The 20,243-nt window shown below is 42.3% G+C and overlaps 1 protein-coding gene across 5 annotated transcripts in view; it reads left to right on the forward strand.

Annotated features, from left to right (window-relative positions):
• The first annotated feature begins 1,169 nt into the window (after positions 1 to 1,169).
• Positions 1,170 to 20,243, forward strand: part of BCL2L13 (BCL2 like 13) — a 49,467-nt gene continuing 30,393 nt past the window's right edge. For 4 of the 5 annotated variants that reach the window (XR_010664252.1, XR_010664251.1, XM_065943280.1 and 1 more), the window contains exons 1-2: positions 1,170 to 1,313; positions 9,446 to 9,616. Coding sequence is in view for 3 of the 5 variants with exons in the window: in XM_065943280.1 (XP_065799352.1) it covers positions 9,496 to 9,616 (121 nt within the window). In the remaining 2 variants the exon portion in view is untranslated. Of the gene's footprint in view, positions 1,314 to 3,063; positions 3,284 to 9,445; positions 9,617 to 20,243 lie in introns of all 5 variants that reach the window. The other variant, XM_065943284.1, reaches the window with a different exon arrangement.

Consider the following 20,243-nt stretch of genomic DNA (forward strand, 5'->3'; position numbering starts at 1 on the left):
AACCATTGATTAATTTTGCCTGTTCCTGAAATTCATCTAAATGGAATCACAAAGTATGTGTACATTTTTAAGTCTTGCTTCTTCGACTCAATATAACCATTTTCAGATTAATCCATATTGTAACATATATCAGCGGTCCCTTTTATTGCTGAGTAATTTCCGTACAATTCAAACAGTCAACTTTTTAAAAATTAAGACTAAGAGACCGTTAAAAGATTTAACAACCAAGCGTAACGCATGATCCTGTTTTATAACAAAAACCGTAAAAGCCATTACGTGGACATTGGGGAAAGTCTAACATGGCCCAATTAACAGACACTATTAAGGAATATTGATATTTTTCTTAGCTAAGTCTCTTCCAGGCAAATCTATCCGATTTCACTGCCAAGGCACCACCCGAGTCTTCAATCACGGCGGCCCAAAGCCTCCTAGGACACTAACTCCAACCCTCTTTTGGATTTCGCCATGCACTCTCTTTCAGTTCAGGTTTTCATCACTTCTTTTTTCACAGCTTTATTGAGATACATACTTCACATACACTTCATCTTTTTGAAATCTGTAGACTGAATACAATTAAATGGCTTCCAGAGTATGCAGGGCTGCTCAACCACCAGCACAATCAACCGGAAGACATCTTCATCACCCTAGAAAGAAACCCCTGACCCCACCAGCAGAAGCACTGCCCAAAGGCCTTCTATCCTTCGGCCCCTCCTGCGGGCCGCGTCAGCCGCGCAGACCCCGTGGCTCCCCTTAGACTTCCTCGCGGCGCTACACCGCCCCCACCGCCCCGCACCCTCAAGACCCAGATCCTCAGTGCTGCTGCGCCGGCGCTCCCAGGACCCGACGCTCCATCAGCCGGCTCGCCTACACACACGCTGCGCCTGCAGCTGCTCCCGCAGGCTTTGCCAGCCTCCGCACCCACGACTGTGGGCCCACCCCAGTCTGCCCACTTCTCAGCAGCCCGCGGCCGCCGCCACCGGCGGAACCATAGAGCTGCTCTCCAAGTGGAGAGGCCAAGAGAGGGTGGTCCTTCCGGGTCACGTCTGCGAGAAGAGGCCTCCCCTAAACCTCTGTGGTCCAGACTTCCGCTCCGGAGGGCGGACCCGCCCCCTTGCGGCGCGCCCGCGCCCCGCCCAGACGCCGGCGGTGACGGAAGCACGCCGGGGTGACCTCACCCGCCAACATGGCGGCGGCGGTAGATTAGGGCAGCGGGTCGGAGCCGCCGCCGCCGCCGCCGCCAGAATCGCGGGTTCGTGTGTGGAGCACCTGCCGCCGCCTCTTTCACCTCTTGGGGTTGCAGGGGCCTGAGCCAGGTGAGGGGCATAGGATCGCGGGCAGGCCGCGCCGGGCCCTCTCCCTGCGCCGCCGGAGGCGTCCGAAGGCCGACGCGGGAGACGAAGTGAGAAGCTGAGGGCGCGAGGCCAACCCGCTGCCCCGCAGACTTGCCTGGGCGAGGGTGGGCCTCGGGCGAGGGGTGCGTGCGCGGGGCTCGAGTCCTGGCTCCCCGCCCGCCAGCCGGGTCGCGGCCTCTCCCTGAGGTTCTCGGTCCCTCTCCCGGCGGCTCCGACGCCGCTGTCATTTGCTGTTACTATTGTGTCACATGTTCAGTTTTCCCACCCGTGGAGACACCTAAGTGGTCTCTCCCTTTGGTCTTTCTCCCACCATCTCAGGGCGTCCCTGAGTGTTTTTCCTTCGTGCTCGAACTTTCCAGGCCGAGGCTTGCCCGCAGGTCCTGGGCCCTGGCCGCCGCCCTGTGGAGGTTGCCCGCTGCCCGCACGAGCGCTGTTCCTCGCGGGGCCAGCTCGCTGTCTCTGAAGTTTTGAGCGAAACAGACGGTTCCCTCCGTCCTTCCTTTTTTTTTTTTAATTTACTACTTGGAGCAAAACAAGTCCTGCGAAACTGTCAGTGCGATTTCCCCGGGAGGTTTGGTCCAAACCAGAATGCTGGTCTATGCCCTGACTTGTTGTGTGACCTTGGATGAGTTGCCACACCCTTCTAGTACCTTCTTTTTTTTTTTTTGTCTTCAGTCACCCAGAAAATTAAGCAAGTGTTTGTGTTGATAGGGAACTGTTGACAGTTCACATACGCAGCTGGATAAACTTAAACACCGTAAATTGCAAATATTAACACTGTGAAATCTGCTTCACTTGATAATAGACCGTTAGGGACTTTGAAATCTCTTTACTCTGATTGGTCAGGTACCATTCTCATTTTGTTTTTTGGTTTTTTTTCTTTCCCAAATGTTGAATTTACTTATGCCGTCCTATATCCCCGTAGCTCAGTTCCCTTGAGGGATGCATGTGGTCTAGTCCAGCCCGTTTTGTAGAGAAAAGGTGCTGGTTAGCACATCAGTTACTCAATATTTACTCCATATCTTATTCGGCTAAGCTTTTAGAACAGGTGATTTGCAACAATAATAAGTATTGTTTTAGGAATATGTTTCTTTCCTGAAACATTTTAGACATACAAAACAAGTTTCCACTGTGGTTCTGCCGTCCTGCTTTTTTATCGTGGTTTTTCAAACTTTGACGCATATCTTATTCCACATGAGTGGTCACCAAGAGTTCTTAATTAATATGTATTAACAGGGTTGAAAGAAGGGGGCTATTTTTAGAGTAGCTGATTTTTTTTTCTTTAAACAGTGTTATTGAGGTACCATCAAGCCGTTCACGTGTATAGTCAAGGACTGTAGAACTATCACTGCAGTTTTCAACAGCTGCAAAAGAAACACTGTACCCAGTAGCAGTCATTCTTTATCCCCACACTCTCCTACCCAGGCAGATCTGTTTTACGTTCTGTCTCTGTAGATCTGCCAATTCTGGATATTTCATAGGAACAGAATTATACAATACGTGGGATTTTGTGGCTGGCTTTTTTTTTTTTATTTCCATGTCATAGCAGGTATTGGCAATTTATTCCTTTTTATGGCCACATAATATTGCACAAGTTCATCAGTTAATGGGCAATGATTTCCACAGTTGGACTGTTACATACTGCTGCTGTGACCATTCATGTGAACTTTTTTGCCAGGAGAGTGTTTTCTTCTCTCTGTCATATTCTTAGGAGTGGAGCAGAGAAGCTGACAGTTGTGTCTCCCTTTTCTGCACGTTATCTGCATACATGGGAAGCCTGATTACTTACTGTGAAAGTCAGACTACGTGTTTGTGGGGAGAGTGAGAGTGAGGCGTTCCTCTGTAAGCACATTATCTTCACATGCCAGCTGCTGAGTGGAGACCTCTGTGGATGGCTCTTAACACAGGACTGAACTGGCATCTTCAATTAGGTGTGTTTCAGTTGGAAAGTGATCATGTACACTAAAATAATTTAGTGTCTGCTGAATTTTAAAGTGAAATGCTTAGTTGAGTTTCTCAGTTGGACCCAGTGAAATTTCTACGGTTTCACAATATTTATTAGGATTATGTAACTTTTTTGGGGGAGAAAGTTCTAGAATTCTGTAAGAACTAATAAAGTATGGATTGAAAAGATGAAGTTGAAAAGAAAAATGAAGTTATTGGAGTTCATGTTCATTTCTGGAGCTTTAAAAAAAAGTCTTCACTCAAATCACCAATGGGACTGGAGTCTGGGAATCAGAAACTCTGTTAATGTTTAAAACTCCAGAGTTTTCATTTGTAACTGAATTATCTGTGGACTTTCACATTTCTTTTTATAAAACTGGGATTATAGATCTACTCAACTCCATATGAGAGTATTTAACAATATAATAAGGTTACCATTTTATTTTGGTGAGAGGAAATGGTCTTAAAAACAAAGCTTCCTAAAATATTGTAAATACATTATGTTAAATTGTAATGTGTTTGTGTTAACGGTTCTGTGGGGCTAAGAAATACAATATAGGTGTGATATTCTAAGTCAATATTTCTGAGGTTGGTGTTAGAAGTTTGTCTGTAATAGCAGCCAAGGTGGTGATGATGAGACAAGGTTGGAAACAACTGCAAGACACTTAAGTTGCTGAAGATTTGCTTTCCATAAGATTTTAAAGCAGAATCCAATAGTTGCTGTAGGCGTTCTGGCTGCCCTTCATACAATATACCCAATTCCTACACTGCCATCCTGGCATTTGCACTGGTCTTCAGAGTAGAAATCCAGCTTTAGGAAGAGCAAACTGTTTATTGTGAGATTGTGGGTTTGACATTGTTAATGAAGGATCACCTATGTATAAACACAGGATTAAGTTACCCTGAGCTTCCTCAGGCCATCCTTCTGGCTGACAGCTACCTGTAACTTGAGAGAGGAACTAACTAAAGGTGTAAGGCTGGGCAAAACGCAGCTGTATTCAATAGCTTGTTAGAATTGTGCAGAAAAACAGGAGTTTTTATATTGAAGATCATTCTTGGTTTAATCATTTCTTGACACCAAGAATATTTACACCTAATTTGAATTAGGTGTTCTAGATGGAATGTAAAGAGTAAAAGTGGCTGTGTCTTTCTCATTATTGGAAAGAAGCTTGTGCTGTCTCAGACAGGAACATCCTCTGGTCGATGAGGTAGTAGTGGGCTGGACCTGAGCGTGGTCCCCTGCTTCCAGGAAAACTCTAGCTGGTGGGCTCAGAGCATGTTTATTTTTCCTTTAACCTGTCCCCCTCCCTCCCCACCACCACCCCATTCTCAAAGTTGACAAAATTGCTTCTTTCGGTACTCTGGGTGTCTGATATTTGGGACATTGCCTTGTTTTTCTACTGATTCTTCCCGTTGTCATTAGTGGGAGTATTGTCACTTCTGTGTCCTCTCACCCCGAATGCTGCCAGGCTTGCAGGAGGTATGTGTTGGAAGGGTGCAGGCCTGTGAGGTTGGAACGGAGGAGAGTGCTCTCCGCCAGGTGGTTGTGCTGTCAACGATCTGTTCTGATTTTCGGCAGATAAATTGTCTACTTCTGTCTCCCCATCAATTAAGTTGAGACTGCTACTTTTTCCTTCTGGTGTGGAGGGTTTCTGTGACGTACTTCAGCAGTGGAGGTCTCGTGCGCGGGGGATTTGTGGTATGTGTTAAAACTGCAGGAGCCCTTGGTTCAGCATGCTGACCTTAGTCTGCATAGAGCAGCAGAGGGAGTGGGTGCCCTGTTCCCAGAGCGCCCAGCGGCGAGGCTGTGCAGTGTACACGGCACATTCTCAGTGCCTTTGAGAAACTGTGACTGAATAGAAATTCACTGGACATGAAGTAGCCTGTCTTTTTAATTGAAGTTGATGTACAATATTATATGTTACAGTTATACAGCATAGTGATTCCAAGGTTTTAAAAGTTATACTCCATTTACAGCTATTATAAAAATTGGCTGTATTCCCGCTGTTATAGACACATAGTAGTGTTTCTGAGGTCTGCCTGCCCCATCACCTGAACGAGCTGCTCCACTGCTCCGAAACTGGCAGCTTAGGCAGTTAGGAGCTGGATGGATGTTTTAACCTGTGGCTGTGCTGTGTTTATGACTAGGATGTCAGAGACACATGTGAAGCTTAAAGACTGTATGCTAAACTGAAATGACTTAAATGTGTGCGAGCATCTTCTTCCTTAGTGTGAATCATGAAGAATGATTGAGTGTAATAGAACCTTTCATCAACCGTGTGGATGTATGGATACTGACATGTATACTATAGCTGAGGACTTAATTATGAGTAGGATGGTGAATTTGGAAGGTGGAGAATTATGAAATTATGAGAATTATGAAATCATGATGGCATTTGTCGTTCAGTAGCCAAGTCATGTCTAACTCTTTGGTTGGATTTATGGCAAAAGATGGCATTTATGGTTAGGCAGTTGGGATTTCTAAGGAAATTTGAAGAGCACTAGATGAAAAATCCTAGATGCTTTGTCTGTAGCATCTGGGTTGGTGTGTAATTAAAAGTGTCTTCAGAGATATGTGTTTCTGATAAATACAAGGAATTTTTTTAAGAATTAATTTTATTGTAGTATAGTTTATTTACAATGTTGTGTTAATTTCTTTCTCTTTTTCTTCCCACACCATGTGGCTTGTGGGATCTAGTTCCCCAACCAGGGATTAAACCTGGGCCAGGGCAGTGAAGTCACCAAATCCTAACTACTGGACCACCAGGGAATTCCCAGTGTTGTGGAATTTCTGTTGTTGTTCAGTAGCTAAGTCAGTCCAACTCTTTTCAACCTTTTGGACTGCAGCACGCCAGGCTCCTGTCCTTCACTATCTCCTGGAGTTAGCTCAAATTCATGTCCATTGAATAGGTGATGCTATCTAACTATCTCATCCTCCTTCGCCCCCTTCTCCTTTTGCCTTCAATCTTTCCCAGCATTGGGGTCTTTTCCAGTGAGTCGGCTCTTTTCATCAAGTGGCCAAACTATTGGAGCTTCAGCATCAGTCCTTCCAGTGAATATTCAGGGTTGATTTCCTTTAGAATTGACTGCTTTGTTCTCCTTGCTACCCAAGGGATTCTCAAGAGTCTTCTGCAGCACCACAGTTCAAAAGCATCCATTCTTAAGCACTCAGCCTTCTTTATGGTCCCACTTTCACATCCATACATGACTACTGGAAAAACCATAGCTTTGACTAGGTGGACCTTTGTGGACAAAGTGATGCCTCTGCTTTTTAATATGCTCTCTAGGTTTATTATAGCTTTCCTTCCAAGGAGCAAGTGTTTTTTAATTTCATGGCTGCAGTTGCCGTCCGAAGTAATTTTGGAGCCCCAGAAAATAAAATCTGTTGCTGTTTCCACTTTTCCCCCTTCCATTTGCCATGAAGTGATGGGACCAAATGCCATGATCTTAGTTTTTTGAATGTTGAGTTTTAAGGCAGCTTTTTCACACTCCTTTTTCACCCCCATCAAGAGGCTTTAGTTCCTCTTCACTTTCGCTATTTGAGTGGTATCTGCATATCTGAGGTTGTTGATAGTTCTCCCAGCAATCTTGATTTCAGCTTGTGATTCATCCAGCATGGCATTTCACATGATGTACTCTGCATAGAAGTTAAATAAGCAGGGTGACAATATACAGCCTTGTTGTACTCTTTCCCAACTGAACCAGTCAGTTGTTCTATGTGGTAATTTCTACTGTACATCAAAGTGATTATTATACATACATACACATTCTTTTTCATATTCTTTTCCATTATGATTTATCACAGGGAATTGTATATACGTCCTCGTGCTGTACAGTAGGACCTTGTTTATCCATTATAGTATAGTTTGCATTTGCAAATCCCAAAGTCCCAATCCATCCCACCCCTCTCTCCACCCCCTCAGGAACCACAAGCCTGTTCTCTGTGTCTGCCAGTCTGTTTCTCTTTTGTAGATGAGTTCATTTGTGTCATATTTTAGATTCCACATATAAGTCATGTCATAGAGTATTAGTCTTTCTCTTTCTGAATTATTTCACTTAGTGTAATAATCTCTAGGTGTGTCTGTGTTGCTGCAAATGGCATTATTTCATTCTTTTTTATGGCTGAGTAATATTCCAGTCCATGCATGCGTGTGTGTGTGTGTGTGTGTAAACACATCACCTTTATCCATTCCTCTGTCAGTGGACATTTAGGTTGCTTCCATGACTTGGCTGTTGTAAATAGTGCTGCACTGGGGTGTCTGGATAAATACAAGAAATTTGATTATAACAAATTCTAGAACATTCATTTTTTTAAAAATTTAAAGCATTCAAAAGATAAGTACTTCTTTGTTCCTCTTAACAAAAATTTCTGAGACTTTTCAAAGGTTAAATTTTGTTACTGATTTCCTCAGTTCTCCTCCTCTCTTTTGGAACTTAGTAATTTATTCCTTGCTCTCTTTTTATTTCTCATCGGCTCTCACTGAATATAAGCATGCTGAAGTCTCTTTCATTGTGATCAAATTAAAAAATTGTCGGACCCTTTGTCTCTGTTTTCAGACTCCTTTCTCCCCTTGAAACCAGACTTTTATGTTCATTCTTTTTAATCTCTTTATATAGTCACTCTTTTATTCTGTGTATTTCAAATTCTCCATACTTTCTTCATTGTTTATTCATTTATCTTAGTTTGTTTAGTACAGATCTTAAATTTTGTCAACATTCCCTGTCTCTTTTTCCTATTATTGGTTATCTGAATGTTTTTCTTTTATCAGATATTTCTAAAAAGTCTGTATCATTGCTTTAAGTAGAAAACAATTATTTGGAAACTTTAATAAAACACTTTGGTTTGCTTTGACTATTAAGATACATGTGGTGGAGTTGCTCAGTCGTGTCCGACTCTTTGCGACCCCGTGGACTGTAGCCCACCAGGCTCCTGTGTCCATGGGATTTTCCAGGCAAGAGTACTGGAGTGGGCTGCCATTTCCTTCTCCAGGGGATCTTCCCGACCCAGGGATCGAACCCAGGTCTCCTGCATTGTAGACAGACACTTTACCGTCTGAGCCACCAGGAAAGTCCTCAAGATACATAGTAGGAGTCAAAAGATACAAACTGATGATGATGCAAATAAACCCCGAGCCTGTAACTTGCAGCCGGGTGAGCATTGTGTATGTAACTCTGCGTGGTGTATTTGGAAGTTGCCAAAAGAGTAGGTCTTTAAAACAGGGGTACCTGGTAGGTAAAGCAGCTGTTGGGTCCAAGTGGAGAAGTGGAGTTGGACTCGCATTGATTAGGGTACAAGTTAAAGTACCTCCTGAAGCGATTTGGAATAAGGTTGACTTGAGGAGCAGTTCAGAGGCAAGCGGTGCAGGCGGGCAGAGCGGCTCTGCTCCACAGCGTCAGTCGGGCCCAGGTCTCTCCTGTCCTGTGCTGCCCCCCGAGAGGTGTCTGCCATCGTCATAGTTCAAGTCCAGAGGACCCCGCTGCACACAGCTGCTTCTCTTCACTGCTCGGGCTCAGACCAGTCGTACGGCGCACGGAGCTGCGGAGGAAATGGGAGATGTCAGCCGTAGCTGTGCACCTTGGGCCCTGCGGAATGTGAAGGCTTTAGTAGGGGAAGAATGAGAACGTGCCGGCTGGGGCATGGTGCAGTGTAAAGAGGGCAGAGCTGCTGCTCTTGCCACACGGGTGAAAGTAGGGTAACTGGGGGAGATAGAAAGGGAAATGTGCTTTTGACCTGAAATCTGAACACAGGCATTCCTACTGGAAGTAAACTGAAGTTAGGTTTTTTAAAGATTACCGAGAGGATACGTCTGAGAAATATTTATTTTGGTATTTAGTTGTATGGTTGGAGTTAATGGGAGAATGTGTTGGCATGTAACGAACTTTTTTAAAAAAAACTATTTATTTATTTGACTGCATCAAGTCTCAGTTGTGGCACTTGGAATAGTCCTTTATAGCACACGGACTCTCTAGTTGGACTCTAGTTGTATTGTGAGAGCTCGGTTGCCCCTGGGGTGTGTGGCGTTTTAGTTCCCCGACCAGGAATGCAGCCAAGTCCCCTGCATTAGCAAGGTGGATTCCCAACCACGGGCCACCCGGGATGTCCCGGCGTGTAATGAACTGTACACTAAAAAAATACTTTTCTGTTTTAGGTTTTGTACCTCTGTAAGTATACATTTTCGGAGCTCTGCTGGCCACCCCCATGGCGTCCTCAACTACCGTGCCTCTAGGATTTCACTATGAAACGAAGTACGTGGTTCTCAGCTACTTGGGACTCCTCTCTCAGGAGAAGCTGCAGGAGCAGCATCCTTCCTCACCCCAAGGTATCGTCTTCGGCTTGTGGTTGAATTAAGTAGTAATAATTAACGTGTGCCAAATGTGGGTCTGAGCACTGTATAGCCATGGCTGTGAGAATGAATAATGCTATCAGCTCTCGAAGACTCACCCTTTTCTCTCTCTCCCTTCTCAACCCCTGATCCATTCCCAGAAGCGTGACTTTTAATTTTTTTTTTTTAGAACTTGATTTTTTTTTTTTTTTTGGTTGCACCACATGAGTTAAAAGATCTTAGTTCCCTAACCAGAGATTGAACCTGTGCCCCTTGCAGTGGAAGCATGGATTCTTAACCCCTGGACCATCAGGGGAGGCCCAGGAGCTCAATATTTTAAATGATTGCCATTGGTAGAGGTAAAAGATGTACTAAATACATGTAAATAAATAGAAATACATCTGCCTTTAGATATTTTGTACTTAATAGGATATAGATTAGAATTAAATAATTATTTTTAAAGCTTATAACAAGTTCTTTGAATTCTGTTTTTTCAAGAATATTAAGTTTTTTAGTTGAAGTATAATTTATTTACAATGCTGTATTAGTTTGTGTGTGTATTAGTGTGTATTAGGTGTGCAGCAGTGGTTCAGTGATAGATACATGCTAGTTCTTTTCCAGATTCTTTCATCCTCTAGGTTGTTAGGAAATACTGACTATAGTTCTCTGTGCTGTACAGTAGGTTCTTATTTATCTGTTCTTTATATAGTAGTAAGGATATTAAATTTAAACAGTGGATTAACCTCTCAGACGTAGAGAGTTTTTAGCACAGTTCTTTGTATTGTGTAGTTATGTATATTTTAATTTGCCAGATGAAGCTTAAAACAGTTACTAGAGTCTGAATTAGTCTTCTTTATTAATATGTAACATCATCTTCTTAAATATTCTCATCACAGATTTTACTGTAGCCATGGAGGTAGTTCTTATCTGCTGCTATTTTAGCTCAAGAAAGTATCCTGTCTAGATGTAGAAAAGACGGGCTCCCGTAGCCATTCCAACTATAGGGATGACCAGAGATGTCTTAACAGAGCTCGTAAATGCTGACACATAACTCGTGGGTGTCTTGTGTTTTTAAACATTGAATCATATTTTGAATTCCCTGAGCTCAGTAGCTGTTTACACAAAATTACATCAAAATAGCTTCAAAGACACCATAAAAGAAGGTTTTTTTCCTACTAAAGTTTAATTTATATTTAAATAATATACCAAATATTTAATTTATTATTTCACCAAACTCAGCAGCTATTTTACTTTCTGTTGTCTTCTGATATTACTCAGTATTCACATAGTTTTCAAGAGCCTCCCAGGTGGCACTAGTAGTGAAGAATCCGCCTGCCAATGCAGGAGACTCAAGAGACACGGGTTCCATCCGTGGGTCCGGAAGATCCCCTGGAGAGGGAAATGACAACCCACTCCAGTGTTCTTGCCTAGAGAATCCCGTGGACAGAAGAACCTGGCAGACTTCAGTCCACGGGACCACAAAGAGTGCACACCACTGAGCAAGTGAGCACTGCTCCATAGTTTTCAGATAGTTGTAATAATTGATTACAGTGATTGTGGTGGTTTTTTCCCACCATTTTGTCATGTTTACGTTTCTGTATTGTATCTCCATTATTGCATGTCTAAATGTTCTCATCTTTTTAAGCATTGATAGACTGCTGTGCAGTTTTGGCTTACTATAGGACCCCTTTTATCTAGGTCACTAACACTGGTAGTAGGGCTTTTACTGAAGAAGTCAAGGCGAGAAGGAATTCTAAACAAAGAGGTTGTTATAAGAAATTTTAATAAAAACAAAACCCACTGAAATGTTGTGAAGTAATTGGCCTCCAACTAATAAAATAAAATTTAAAAAAAAAAAAAAAAAAGAAATTTTAATAAAAATGTTAATAAATGTACATTTACTTAGTAATTTTGGTGTATGGTCAAGGCATTTTTCTTTCTGAATATGAATCTGTTGATTGGAGTTCCATGTCTTCCTTCTGCCGTAAACTATACTTCATATCTGTTACGTGCACTTTTAAATTTATGCCTAAAGTGGAGTAAGCGCATAAAAGCGCTTGTAGTTTCATTGAAGAGGCATTCTAGATTTTTATATTTTTTCCCTCTAATCTTTTACAGTTGTTTCTTTCACACCTAAATTGAGGTGGTATTTTTAAAAGCAGCTTCACAAAACATGTAATTTCACTTTCAGCAAGCCTCACTACATATCATGCTTCAGTGATATCTGTAATTTTAAGCCAATTGCACCCCTTCAGTGACCAGTATAACTTTACTGGTTATACTGTTTACTGGTTATATTGGATCTACCTGCCTCCCCCCCCACCCCAAATTGAAAGTGCAGAATCTTAAGCACTGGACTGCCAGGAAGTCCCAATATTCCCAATATGATAAACAGGCTGGGAAAATGATAGCTGACTCTTGGCAGGCACACGCCTTGTACACGTGTGCCGGGTGGTGTCTGCCATCTATCTGCATGTGCTCAACCTGCGGTGGGTCTGGTAACTCTGCACATGATTTGTGGAGAGGGTAGTGAAGAGCAGTTCTGATGTTGCTTCCCCCCACCTCTAACAGTTATTTACTTTGTAAATTGTCCAGAGTCAAACTGCAGAGCCAAAAAGGAGTGAGCAGTCATGTGGTCACTGTCCTGCGTAGTTATTTCCATTGCCAGTTGTGGAGAGGGCTCAATCAGAGCACGTTAGCCTTCCGCTTGTCGTGCTCGGCACACACAGGGACGCTGGGGCTGCTGCAGCCCACCACTCTCCAGCCACCTACCCTTCCCAGCCACTTACCCTTCCAGTTTACATGCAGTGAAGTCCATCTGTTGTTTCATGTAACACCCGATTAAGGTAGTTGTCAACAGAATCTCAATTAGCATAACGGGGATAGTAATTCTGCAGTGTTGACCTCAGCACCTCGGATTCAGCCAAGTGAGTAAGTCCCAGACAGACGAATCGGTCTTTTTTCAGATAATTGCTTCCTTTCTTTTGGCCATGCTACGTGGCAGGTGGGATCTCAGTTCCCTGACCAGGAATTGAATCCACACCCCCTGCATTGGAAATGCGGAGTCTTAACCACCTGCTGTCCAGGCTTGAAGCATTGGAATCATCCTTTACCTCTCATCTCTCTGCTTCCTTCCTCTTTCTTTCCCTCTTTCTTTGTCTACTATTATTAACTGTTCCAGTTTCCTGATGATTTTCCCATTTTCCTTTAAATACTGCCTCAGGATTTGAAGGAAATGTCCTCTGATTTTTCTCCTTCATTTCCTGTGTTCTCCATATTGTAATTTGAAGGCCACAAGCAAGCTGCACTTCCTTACATTACCTCTCACATCAGGAACCCACAGGTGCTCTTTTTCCCTCAGTCTGTCCTACAGAAGACCCCACTACCTGTTGTATCTCCTGGCTACTGTTGCTTTAGACTGTCAATGAGCCATGCTTACTCCGATTAGTTTTTTCACTAGAGCTGAGTTGCCCCTGTGACAGTTGTTGTTGTTCAGTTGCTAAGTCGTGTCTGACTCTCTGCAAGCCCATGGACTTCAGCACGCCAGGCTTTCCTGTCCTTCACTACCTCCCAGAGTTGCTCGAACTCATGTCCTTTGAGTCAGTGGTGCCATCCAACCATCTCATCCTCTGTTAACCCATCTTCTCCTCATTCCCTCAGTCTTTCCCAGCATCACGGTCTTTTCCAGTGAGTCGACTTTTTGCATCAGGTGGCCAAAGTTTTGGAGCTTCAGCATCAGTCCTTCCAATGAATATTCAGGGTTCATTTCCTTTAGGATTCACTGGTTTGATCCAAGGGACTCTCAAGAGTCTTCTTCAGCACCACAGTTCAAAAGCATCCATTCTTAAGCACTCAGCCTTCCTTATGGTCCCACTTTCACATCCATACATGACTACTGGAAAAACCATAGCTTTGACTCTGCAAAACTTTGTTAGTAAAGTGATGTTTCTCTTTTTTAATACGCTCTCTAGGTTTGTCATAGCTTTCCTTCCAAGTAGCAAGCATCTTGAATTTCATGACTGCAGCACCGTCCGAAGTGATTTTGGAGCCCAAGAAAATAAAATCTGTCACTGTTTCCACTTTTCCCCATCTATTTGCCATGAAGTGGTGGGACCAGATGCCCTGATCTTGGTTTTTTGAATGTTGAGTTTTAAGCCAGTTTTTTCATTCTCCTCTTTCATCCTCATCAAGAGACTTTATTTCCTGTGTACTTTTTGCCATTAGGGTGGTGGTGTTATCTGCATATCTGAGGTTGTTGTTATTTCTCGCAGCAATCTTGATTCCAGCTTGTGATTTATCCAGCCCAGGATTTTGCATGATGGACTCTGCATAAGCAGGTGACAATATTCAGCCTTGTCATACTGCTTTCCCAATTTTGAACCTTTCTGTTGTTGCAAGTCCAGTTCTAACTGTTGCTTCTTGACCTACATACAGATTCTCAGGAGGCAGGTAAGGTGGTCTGGTATGCCCATCTCTTTAAGAATTTTCCAGTTTGTTGTAATCCACACAGTCACAGGCCTTTTCATAGTCAGTGAAGCAGAAGTGGATGTTTTTCTGGACTCCTGTGACAGTGGTTCCTGATGATTCCCCAGACCTGTTTCTCTTTCTGTCTGAGGCGTGAAGGAAACTGCATCTCAGCAGGGTCATGAGACTGGTCCTCGCCAGTGAAACTCAGGTGCTGGGGCTTGTGTCCCTTCCAGGCTGTGGCATTTAGGAGCCAGTGTGCCTTCTCCCTGCTGTGTTTCCCCCGCCTGCGGTGTGTGTAGGCTGATTCGAGGGGGAGCAGTGTTCCTGAGGGCGCGGTCACAGGAGAGCACCGCTGCCCTCAGGCAGGGTGGCTGAGTCACTGTAGGACACGGTCCTCTTGCCTCCCGTCCCCGGCTTAGACATGGAGCACACAGGAGAGATGCACCTTTGGGTTAAGTTGCTGAAGTCACTGGCTTTGTTATTGCAGCCTAGATTCCTGTCCTCATTAGTGTATCTCCCCTGCATGCACATTAGGGTGACCAGCTGTCCAGTTGGCCTAGGATTGAGTAAAGCTGGGGAAGTCCTGGGCAAACTAGGTGAGTTGGTTAACCAGATACATACATATGTTCCCACCTACTCAGATTCCACTTACGATATTTTTTAACTGTAACAAACTTCATGGTCCACAAAAACCAGGCCTTTTCAAGCCCTGTGATTTATTAAGTTTGTAAAGACCGTACGCATTTATATAAGCCTGTATTAATTAATTTTTTTCCTTCTGCTTGAGCAGAAGTATTTCTACCCAAATACTGTAGGATCTGAGAAGGTTACCTGCTTTGGTGTTTTTGTTTTGTTTTGTTTTTGAAATTTGGTTGTTACCCTTACATTGTTTCCTTAAGCCCAAGTACACAGTATTCGTATGTGAATACAAATGTCTATGCTAACCTCTCAGGAGGAAAACTTGGGCTCTAATTGCTGTCTCTGCGGCTTTGCTCTCCAGTTTATTATCTAAAGCCTGAGGTAGAGCTTCCTTCTATGCTGTGCAGTTATAAATAGAGCCTCCACAGTGTGCATTGGTGCAGTGTGGTTAGGGTTTGGTTTCAAGTTCATGAAGCAATAGGTGTGAGAAGAAGAGGCTAAAGAAGGTGGCCCTATTCATTACTCAAGATTTCTGTCACATGAAATGTCTTTCATTTTTTCCTCAATGAGTCATTTGCTCGGTACATAACTTCTCCTTAAATAGTTAACTCTGTGCTTTTCCAGAAGTTGGCAGCTCGTCTGGACTCCATTAGTTTGTGTTGATTATGTTCAACGTTGTATATTCTGACTAGCAGAAGTCCTGCTGACTTGTGTATGTGATCCCAAGTAACAACTTGTTATCTTCAACTTTGCTTGTATTAGTACAGAGCAGCTTGATATTGTAGTCATTAATAGGGATTCAGTAAGAGATGTCTTAGGTTAGGAAGGAGAGTAGGTTCTGTTAATTAGTAATAGTAGGTGTCTGTTAATTAGTAATGGGACTGTCAAATGCATGTCGTTGTGGTGCTGGCTGGATATTCATTCAGCTGTTAAACACTAATCCCCCATTCTACTCACCCCTCCCTCTCTAAGCAAACACTGTTCTCCTTTCTGTCTCTGAGTCTCATTGTATCTGTCCTTTTGTGTCTGGCTTGTTGTGCTTAGCGTCGTGTCTGTTAAGGGTCACCTGTATTGCAGCGTGTTTCAGACTTTTATTCCTTTTTAAGGCTGACTCTTGTGGGGCTTCCCTTGTAGCTCAGTCGGTAAAGAATCTGTCTGCAGTGCAGGAGACCTGGGTTCGATCCCTGGGTTGGGAAGATCCCCTGGAGAAGGAAATGGCAACTCACTCCAGTATCCTTGCCTGGAAAGTCTCATGGACAGAGGAGCCTGGTGGGCTGCAGTTCATGGGGTCCCGAAGAGTCGGGCATGACTGAGTGACTAACACATGTTCCCTTGTGTGTAGAAATCTTGTTTTGTTTACCCATTCATCTGGCTGGTAGACATTGGGTTATCTCTACCTTTTGACGGTGGTGAATAACGCAGTGATACAAATTCATGTACGAATGGTCTGAGTGTCAGCTTGCCATTCTTCTGGGCATATACCCAGGCGTGAAATGGCTGGGTCATCCTATGTTTAAATGTTTTGAGAACATGCCACCCTTTCTTCCCCAGTTGCTGCATTATTTTACAGTCCAGTCAGCAATGCACAGGGGTTCTGATTTCTCCACACCCTCACCATCGCTGTTTTCTGCCCTTTTGTTGCAGTTCTCCTAATGAGTCAGAAGTGGAATCTCCTTGCGGTAGCTCATTTCTTTTTATTGCTGAGTAATATTTCATTGTATGGATGTACCACAGTTTGTTTATCCATTCACCTATTGAAGAACATCTTGGTTACTTCCAAGTTTTGGCAGTTACATATAAAACTCTGATAAACATTCTGTGCAGCTTTTGTATAGATGTAAGTTTTAAACTCATTTGGGTAATACAAAGGAGCATGATTGCTAGATCTTATGATAAGAGTATGTTTAGCTTTGTAAGAAACTACTAAGCTGTCCTTTAAAGTGGCTGTACTGTTCCCATCAGCAGTATATGAGGGTTCCAGTTTCTCTGCTTCTTTGCCAAATTTGCTGTTGTCCTTATTTTTAAATATTCTTTACTTATCTGGCAGCACAGGGCCCTAGTTGGCCATGTGCAGGAGTTGAGGCATGTGAATTCTTAGTTCAGACATGTGAACTCTTAGTTGTGGCATGTGGCATCTAGTTCCCTGACCCAGGATTGAACTCACGCCCCCTTCATTGGGAGCACGGAGCCCTAGATACTGGACTGCTAGAGCAGTTCCTATTGTCTGTATTTTTTTGCTTGTAGCTATCCTGGTGGTGTGCAGTGGTAGCTTATTGTGGTTTTAATTTGCATTTTCATGTGCTCACTGACCGTTTGTATAACTGGAGAAATATTATTCACATACTTTGTCCATTTTATTTTTTATTATTATTATTTTTTTAACTGTACTTTGTCCATTTTAAAATTGGGTTATTTGTCTTTCTGTTGTTAAATTGTAAGACTTCTTTATAGCAGACCCTTATAAGAGAGAGAGAGATATGTATATATAGTTCCAGATAGTGTCTTCCATTCTGTGCTTTGTCTTTTCTTGGACATACAGAAATTTTAAATTTTTATGGAATTTTGTTTATGTTTTCTTTGATTTCTAGTTTTTTGGTGTTATATCTAAGAACCAGTTGCCTAATCCAGGGTCACACACATTTTCACCTGCTTACTTCTAACAGCTTTACACTTTTTAGCTCTTAAATTTAGATTTTTGATCCATTTTGAGTTAATTGTTTTATTACCATTTAGGAATTTTAAAACATTTTAAAAATTGAAGTTAGTTGATTGACAGTGTTGTGCTAATTTCTGCTGTATAGCAAAGTGAGTGAGTTACACATATATACGTTATTTTTTTGTATTCTTTTCCATTGTGATTTATCCCAGGAGATCGGGTATAGTTACCTGTGCTGTACAGTAGGACCTTGTTGTTTGTTGAATTAATTTTCTTATGTGAAGTGTGGAGATCCAGATTCACGCTTTTATGTGAGAATATCAAGTTATTCTAGTTCCATTTGTGGTAAAGGCTGTATTTTTCTTGATTGAATATCTTTTTACCCTTATCAGAAATCAGTTGACCTTAAATATGGGTTTATTTCTGGCTCTCAGATTCCACTTGTTTATATGTCAGTTCTTACACCATTACCACATTATGTTGACTACTTACAGCTTTGTAGTAAGTTTTGAAATTGTGGAGTATGAGTAGTCCTTCAGCCTTGTTCTTTTTCAAAATTGCTTTGACCATGTTCTGTCTTTTGCAGTTCTGTTTGAATTTCAGGACTGTCTTGTCCATTTCCAGAGGCAGTTGGAATTTTGATGGGATTGCATTGACTCCATAGGTCAGTTTGGGGAGTATCTCAGGTCAGCTTTCAGGCCAGTCTTGTAATCTGATCCCAGGTTCTGGTTCACAGTTCCCTATTCCTGGGGATATGCGCTGTGTAAGTTTCTTCTCAGTCTTTCTATGAGGGACAGGAGATGTTTAATCCTGACTACTATGAAGCCAGACTTTGAGTGGGTGCTCACTGGACTTTCTTGTCTAGTCTGAATGTCTGCATTCTTATCAAAACAACGATCTTGGAGCACTGCCCCACACCTGCTGGACCAGGTGCTCCATGGGGCCTGGGAACCTGCATATTTAATTATTGCTTCATTATTATTATTCTCTTGGTACGTCTTTTTTTTTTTTTTTTTTTCCTCTTGGTACTTCTAATGTGTCCCAGTTTGGGGAACCATAGATTTAGAAAACATTCGTGCTCTCAGAGGTCTAGGCCATACATACAACTGTTCTAAGCTTGTTGATCTGATACTCATTTGAGTGCATTTCGGGGCTGGAATATGATGGTTGCTGACTCACCTGACTTTTTCTTTGACATTGAAGTGGGTGGGATTTAAGTGTGATAAAGTTTGTTTGTCTTTGAAATATTTTTCTGGATTTATAGTGCAGGATTTATGCTGCATTGGTTCTGTGTGTAGCTATGTGTTTTTGAAAGTCAGGGTGGAGTGGGGGTTGATTAAACGATGTGCTTTTGAAAGTCAGGGTGGACTGGGGGTTGGTTAAAAGAAAATCATTGAATCTGTCTATGTCATTGGTTAGCTGAAGAAATAGCCTTTTGTATCCTGACAGCAGTAGACTTTTTACTGGTTTAGGTTTTCCACATGGCTTATTATCAAGTATGACAACTTGTCATGTGTAATTAGCATCACATTAGTCTCATGAGAATAGGTATGCCTTTAATCAGCTGCTTTTCTTTAATCTGACAGGATGAGGCATATGGTAACCAAGACATTGTCATTTTCTTTGTGGCATGGTGGTGGTATTGGGAGTGGTGTGATGGGTGTGGGGATGTGTATATGTTTTAGGCATGCAGATTTTCCTAAAAGAGGCAGATGGCAAATAAGGCATTCATATATTATTTTTCCTTCATTATACTTCAGAAATTGTAATCATATGTTTTTGAATTTAGTAATAATGTTTCTTATCAGAATGTCTACTTTCTAATATCATTTCTATATAATTTATTTGTGCCTGGGCGAGTCATCTAAATTTGCTAAGTCCCATATTCTTCGTATGAGATGGGTGGACTAACCCTGACCCTTTCGGATCTAAAATTCTGTGATTCAGACATTGGTGAAGACCCTCGTGAACATTAGATGATGGTTGAGGTCTTACTCTTGCCGTCCCTCCTGCGCAGTTTCCTCCGTCACAGGCTGGCACCATAACTGTTCTTGTTACTGTCCTGTGTGTGTGGTTCGCCTGTATTCCTACTCACTTCCATTAAATGACTACTCATTTTCTTTATTTCTTTTAACCTTTTAAAGTATTTGAGGTAGCCTCAAAATATGCTGATGACTTTTACAAATCCCTCTGAATCTGTTAATAAGTTTCATTTTATTGTCTCCTTTCTCCTGTCCTTTCTTCCCAGCAACGTTGTTGGGTTATACATTGTAATCCTTTGAGTCTTCATCACAGAGACCGTGACAGCTGTTGATGTCAAATATTCCTGTATGTTTTTAGTTCTTACTTGACATAAGTCTAGGACCAAGGGATTAGCTCAAATAGTTTGTAATCAGGTCGGACTAATGATAATAAACTATAAAATCATTGGTACAAGATAGTGTATATATAAGTATTAAACTGTGTGGCACAGGTTAAATGAAATACATGTTCAGCTGTCAATGATACTTAAGTAGTCAGTGCAGATACTGTGGAAAAGTAGAGAGACTTAAATTGGTTGTTGCAGGGAGTTCCCTTGTGGTTCAGTGGTGAGGACTTGGCGCTTTCACTCCTGAGGGCCCGGTTCAGTTCCTGGTCAGGGAGCTGAGATCCTGCAAGCCATGTAGCATGGCCAAAAAAAAAGAGAAATTGGTCCTTGCAGGGTGGATAGAAGTAAATAACCAGGAAAAGGAAGAGTCCAGGTTAGGTAAAAATGTCTTTTATTGTTAGTGAATAAATTGGCAGTGAGTTCCTACTGGGTGGGAAGAAGAATTACTTTTTTTAATAGGAATTAATTTTTTAAAATTTTACACCATGTATCAT

Source organism: Muntiacus reevesi, chromosome 1 (genome assembly GCF_963930625.1).
Source record: "Muntiacus reevesi chromosome 1, mMunRee1.1, whole genome shotgun sequence".
Lineage (NCBI taxonomy): Eukaryota > Metazoa > Chordata > Mammalia > Artiodactyla > Cervidae > Muntiacus > Muntiacus reevesi.